The sequence below is a fragment of the Dipodomys ordii genome, unplaced genomic scaffold (assembly GCF_000151885.1).
Source record: "Dipodomys ordii isolate 6190 unplaced genomic scaffold, Dord_2.0 Scaffold16, whole genome shotgun sequence".
Taxonomy (NCBI): Eukaryota; Metazoa; Chordata; class Mammalia; order Rodentia; family Heteromyidae; genus Dipodomys; species Dipodomys ordii.
Window position 1 is genome coordinate 2,093,861 of NW_012267232.1, and position 6,347 is coordinate 2,100,207.

A 6,347-nucleotide genomic window follows, 5' to 3' on the forward strand; every position below is an offset into this window, starting at 1 on the left:
CCACCTTTCCAGCCCCATACAATCTGAATTTTTGCAGGTTCCCTTGATGCTTAATTTTCATAGGATAAATGTAATTGGTTGACTTGTTGAGGTAGAATGAAACACAGTATTTTTCAAATGTGACTGTAATTAGATTACCAAATAATAAGAGCTTAAGATGTAACTGTAGAAGCTGTTCAGGAGATTTATATTTTAACAGTGTAAGAAATTTTGACTTGTGTTTTCAGTATCTTTATAAAGACTGAAAGGCTGATCATTAAATTTGAGTGCCAAATTTTGCAAGTTACTATTATGATATAACATTCATTCTTGTGATTTTGAAATGATAACAGAGGCTTTTGTATTAGCATATATTTATGTGCATTGCTTTTACTGTTCATAGTGATTTTCTTGTCAAAATTGTGGATGTGGTGGATTGTAGCCAACAGAAAACATTTCGAGGACATGATGCCCCTGTTTTAAGTCTTTCTTTTGATCCTAAGGACATCTTTCTGGTAATTATCCTCTCACCCACCCTTTTTGTATATTTCCTGAATGTGTATAAAGTTATTTTCATCCTGTTGTGAAAGGTTATTTGGTTGAATCAATTGAACCAATTTCTGTGTTGTTTTATAGCTGTAATTTTAGGGAAATGTGTTTTTTATTCCTTCAGGCATCAGCTAGCTGTGATGGATCTGTCAGAGTGTGGCACATCCCCGATCAGGTAAATTCATCAATTTAAATTTAAAACTGTTTTTGTCAATTTCTGTCTTATAGTGGCTGTCACATATTTTATTATTAGCCCAAAATACTTTTTTTGTTGCGTGTTTCAGGTAGTTTTAGTATTGTTTTTCTGATTAAATTGTAAAATTGTAGAACAATGTGAAAGACTGATTGCTTTTATGCCTAATCACAAAGGGAATGATTTATTTATATTTTCTATATATGTTAACAATTAACTACCATATGTTGGGTTTTGTATTGGACGTTAGTGGTACAAACACAAGGCATAGACCATACTTAGAGAATTACATATGCATCTGACAGTAGGTTTTAAAGGATATGTGAAGAAAATGCTCTCTGGATTGATAAAGGGAACAGTTAGGTCTTCGTGAGGCAATTAGACCATATTTGGAATTTTTGAAGTAATGTGGCTGTTCCAAAGAATTTCTGCACAGATATGCCTTAGTAGCCACAGTTCATTCCCTCATTCTTAAAATATTTAGTTCTGACTTTAACCCCTTAACGTTTTATAGTAAACATTTCAAGTTTTTGTAGACATATTAAAATTTTAATATACTGAGGGATTTTTTTTTCTGCTTACATATTTATTCAGTGAGTATATGGTATATTGTTTGCCTATTCTGCACAGAAAATACTCTTATTTGAGACGTAATACTCTTATTTAAGACATGTATATGCAAATATGTTTAAGACTTGTATATCTGAAGAACTTGGAACAATTTAGGTTAAAAAAGTTTTGTAATCAAAGTAATAAATTGCTTTTTCTGAGATATATGTCAGTTTGAAGAAACTGCCTATTAAATGAATTGTTTGGGGGGAGGTATCATAAAAGGAAATAAATTTTCTTTTCTAAAAATTCAGACATGTGCTATTAGTTGGCCACTACTACAAAAATGCAACGATGTGGTAAATGCAAAATCCATCTGCAGACTTGCTTGGCAGCCAAAAAGTGGAAAGGTAAATAGCTTTTATTTTTGAACCTTTAACTTACCTCTTACAGTTCTTGTAAACTTTCAGTGTAAGAATAGTATTTTTAATTAAAATTTTCATTTGAATTATAAATTTTAGAACCCTATGACAAATAATTAATATTGAATATATATGTATATTTTTTTTGGTCAGTCATGGGGCTTGAACTCACTGCTTGAGCACTTTCCTTGAACCTCTTTGTGGTCAAGGCTAGTGCTCTACTACTTCATCCACAGCTCCACTTCCAAAATATTTCGATTTTGTTTTTGAGGGGTCCGGTCGTGGGGCCTGAACTCTGGGCCTGGGCGCTGTCCCTCAGCTCTTCAGCTCAAGGCTAGCGCTCTACCACTTGAGCCACAGCACCACATAAGCAAAAAGAAAAAAGCCGAAGTGCCGTTATGGCTCAAGTGGTAGAGCGCTAGCCTTGAGCTGAAGAGCAGAGGGACAGCACCCAGGCCCAGAGTTCAGGCCCCACGACCAGACCCCCCCAAAAAAAAAACAAAAAAAAAGACCAACCTGAGCAAAAAGTTCTCAAAATCCCATCTCAACCAATAAAAGCTGGGTGTGGTAGCTGTGTCTGTCATTCGAGCTAAATGAACAACAGAAGAATCCTGTGAACATATTCATACATCTGCACTGCAGAGTATATAGAACAAAAATATTGCACCATGTGGAAGATTTGGAACATCTTACTTGTTCATGTATAGAAAACTGGCTAAATTAATTGTGGGTAGTCCTGAAAGTGAAATTGTCTCTAATTGCTAGAATGAAGATCTTTTATCTCCTTCTAGGGAATGATCTTTTAGATGCACTGTTATGTAAAAAGATTAAGCTATAGCAGGGCAGGTATCAGTAGGATGTTAATGCTTATTAATAAAGAGTGAAAGATTGCCAGGTGCTAGTGGCTCACACCTGTAATCCTAGCCATTCAGGAGGCCAGCCTGGGCAGTAAAGTCTGTTGACTTCTCTCCAATTAACCATCAGAAAACTGGAATTGGAGCTCAGAGTGGCAGAGTGCTAGTTTTCAGGGGGGAAAAAGGCTTAAGGACAGTGCCTAGGCCCTAAATTCAAGCCCCACAACTGACAAAAAAAAAAAAGTAATAATAAATAAAATAAAATAGAGTTAAAGATGTCTAAGAAGTTACTTTTCCATAAATAGTTAAGTATATGCATTCCTATATACTCTGTTTATTTGCCATTGGATAGAAGTAGGATTTAGGGATGGAAGATTTTTTTCAGAATATATGCTTTGTGTTATGTTACTTTTTTTATTATTATTATTTGGTTGTGGGGCTTGAAATGAGGCCTGGTCACTTTTCTGCTCAAGGTGAGCACTCTACCACTTTGAGCCACAGCTCCACTTCTGGGTTTTTGGTGGTTAATTGGAGATAAGAGTCTCATGGACTTTTCTGCACAAGCTGGCTTTGAACCTGGATCCTCAGATCTCAGCCTCCTGCTTAGCTAGGATTATGGGTGTGATCCACCAGCGCCGAGGTCATGTCAACTTTGAAGAGTGTACATTCTGTATGAAAGTAATCATTGAGCTCAAAGAGAATCCAGTATACTTTGGTACTTTTCTCTGCTGGTAATCTAATTGGAAGTAAAGCTAATATTAATAATTCATTTTTATAAGCATGGAAAAAGTACTTTGTTTTGTTTTGGTGCTGGGCCTCATGAATGCCAAATGTACACTCTGCCACTGAGCTACATCCCCAGTTCCTACAGTATTTATTTATTTATTGCTAATCTGGAATTTGGAGGAATTATGTAAGAAGTTAATTTTTTCTCTTTTTTTGATTCCAGTACTAGGGCTTGAGCTTAGTGCCTCATACTCTCACTTGGCATTTTCTCTCAAGGCTGGCTCTCTTCTACTTAAACCATACCTCCACTTTGGGCTTTTTGCTAGTTAATTGGAGATAAATCTCATAACCTATTCACTGGGCTGGCTTTGAACTGAAATCCTCAGGTCTCAGCCTCTTGAGTAGCTAGAATTACTGACGTGAGCTATCAGCATCCAGCTTAGAATTTTTATTTTTATTTTTCGTTTATGAGGCTTGAACTCTGGGTCTGGATGCTGTCCTTCAGCTCTTCAGCTCAAGGCTAGCGCTCTACCACTTGAGCCACAGTGCCACTTCCAGTTTTCTGAAGGATTTATTGGATTTAAGAGTCTCACGGACTTTCATGCCCAGGCTAGCTTTGAACAGCAGTCCTCAGATCTCAGCCTCCTAAGTAGTGTGAGCAGCGCCCGGCTGAGCTTAGAATTTTTTAACTTTGTTATTTTTGTTTTTGTTCCAGTACTTGGGTTTTAATTTAGGGCCTCATGGTCGTGTTTGGCCTTTTCATGTAAGGCTGGTGCTCTACCACATAAGGCACAACTCCACTCTATAAATTTCTCTTTTCTTTGCATTTTTGATATTCAAAGGATTCAGATTTCCTTTTAGGAAAATGAGCTGAATATTGAGATGCAGAACCTAGATTCCCTTAGAAATAGCATTAAAAATACTATTAAGCCAAGTGCTGGTGGCTGACACTGTCATCCTAGCTACTCAGGAGGCTGAGATCTGAGGATTGAGGTTCGAAGCCAGTCTGGGCTATGAGAATTTATCAATTAACCACAAACGCCAGAATTAGTGTTGTGGTTCAAGATGTAGAGTGCTGCCTTGAATACAAAAGCTCAAGGACAGGGCACAGACCCAGAGTTCAAGTCCCAGGGCTGGCAAAAATAATAATGCAGCTAAGTATTGTCTGTTTTTTATTCCCAAATAGTAAAATGATCATCCATGGGTTTTTTTTTTTGAAGTCTTCAACTTTTTTTAATTGAATTTTATTGTAAAGTTACCTGAGTGAGGTAATGAGTACATTTCTTTTCATACATTGTCACCCCCTCCTTTGTTTTTTTCTTACTTTCCCTTCCCTCTCCCACTTCCCCTATTCTCCCCCCATCACCCATGTTTTTTATTTCAGTATTTTAAATAATTTTTGTTTTGTTAGATTCAATTAAAATTAAAATTTCTTTATATATTTTTTTGTCGGTTGGGGGGCTTGAACTATGGGCCTGGGCACTGTGCCTGAGCTTTGCAGCTCAAGGCGAGAGCTCTACCACTTGAGTCACAGCGCCACTTCCAGTTTTCTGGTGGTTAATTGAAGATAAGAGTCTCACAGACTTTCTTGCCCAGGCTGTCTTTGAACTGTGATCCTCAGATCTCACCCTCTTGAGTGGCTAGGATTACAGGCATCAGTCACTGGCACCTAGCTTCCTTATATGTTTTATAAATGTATGTATGTTTTATAAATTTATCCTCTTCAAATTGAACTTATATAAACTTTTGTTTAAATTTTGTATTTTCTAATAGTTACTCGCAATTCCTGTGGAAAAATCTGTAAAATTATATAGAAGAGAAACATGGAGTAATCAATTCGATCTTTCAGATAGTTTCATCTCTCAGGTAGGTTTTGTGACACTTTCAGGAGACCATAGGAATACTTAATGGCTACTCCACCAAATACTGTTGCAGTGGGAAGTGGAGAAAAGTTTCCCACTATTTGCACATATGCGCACGTGTGTGTGTGTGCGTGTGCGCGCGCGCGCGTGTGTGGGTGTGTGTGTTTTAAGAAAAAAGACTAGCCTTCTCCATGGTGAATTGCTAACTCTTCTTTTTTTTTGGCTAGTCCTGAGGCTTGACCTCGGCCTGGAAACTGTCCCTGAGCTTCTTTTGCTCAAGGCTAGCACTCTGACACTTGAGGCATAGCACCACTTCTGGCCTTTTCTGTTTATGTGGTACTGAGGAATTGAACCCAGGGCTTCATGCATGCTAGGCAAGCACTGTACCACTAGGCCACATTCCCAGCATTTGCTAACTCTTACATGACCTTTCTCTTATATGTTTTGATAAGGAAAAAAGTACTTTTGAAGTCTAAAATCAAATTTAACCCTAGCTTAATAATTAGAGCAATTAATTTTTGTTTTTATTGTAAAGTAAGTGGAATTTTAGAGCAAGAAAGGTTAGTAAGTTCTTCTTGCTTATTCTCTAGTCTCTGTCATTTTCAGATCTTAAATTTTAGAGCAAGGAAAGTTATTGTAGTTCTCTCTTTTAGACACATGCACGTGTGTACACACACCCATACCCACATGATTTTTTTTTTTTTTTTTGGGTCGGTCATGGGTTCTAAACTTTAGGCCTGGGCATTGTCTCTCAGTTCTTCAGCTCAAGGCTAGTGCTCTACCATTTGAGCCGCAGTGCCACTTCTGGCTTTTTCTGCTTATGTGGTGCTGAAGAATGGAACCCAGGTCCTCATGCATGCAAGGCAAGCACTCTACCACTGAGCCACCTTCCCAACCCCCCCTCCCCCACATGATATTTTAAATATAAATTTTATTTTCAAAGTGATATACAGAAGGGTTACAGTTCTATAAGTAAGGTAGAGAGTACATTTATTACCTCCTCCCTCATTTTTTCCCTACCCACATATTTTATAATTAAGGAATCATAGACTCAGTAGGTGAATACTGACTTAAGAAGGATCATTTACTTTACTTATTGGTTGTCTTCATCTTGATGGTGAATGAATGGTAAGAGGGTACCTTGTACTGTCTATTTCCAAGATGATTTATTTTTAGATTTTACATTTTTCTTTTACTCTTTTTTTTTTTTTTT

General features: G+C 37.2%; 1 protein-coding gene across 1 annotated transcript in view; it reads left to right on the forward strand.

The window, feature by feature from the left end:
- Nucleotides 1-6,347, forward strand: part of Wdhd1 (WD repeat and HMG-box DNA binding protein 1) — an 83,500-nt gene that overhangs the window by 12,642 nt on the left and 64,511 nt on the right. Inside the window, exons 5-9 of the mRNA XM_013012216.1 lie at nt 383-494; nt 653-703; nt 1,585-1,680; nt 5,046-5,138; nt 5,587-5,593. Coding sequence (XP_012867670.1) covers nt 383-494; nt 653-703; nt 1,585-1,680; nt 5,046-5,138; nt 5,587-5,593 — 359 coding nt within the window. The remainder of the gene's footprint in view (nt 1-382; nt 495-652; nt 704-1,584; nt 1,681-5,045; nt 5,139-5,586; nt 5,594-6,347) is intronic.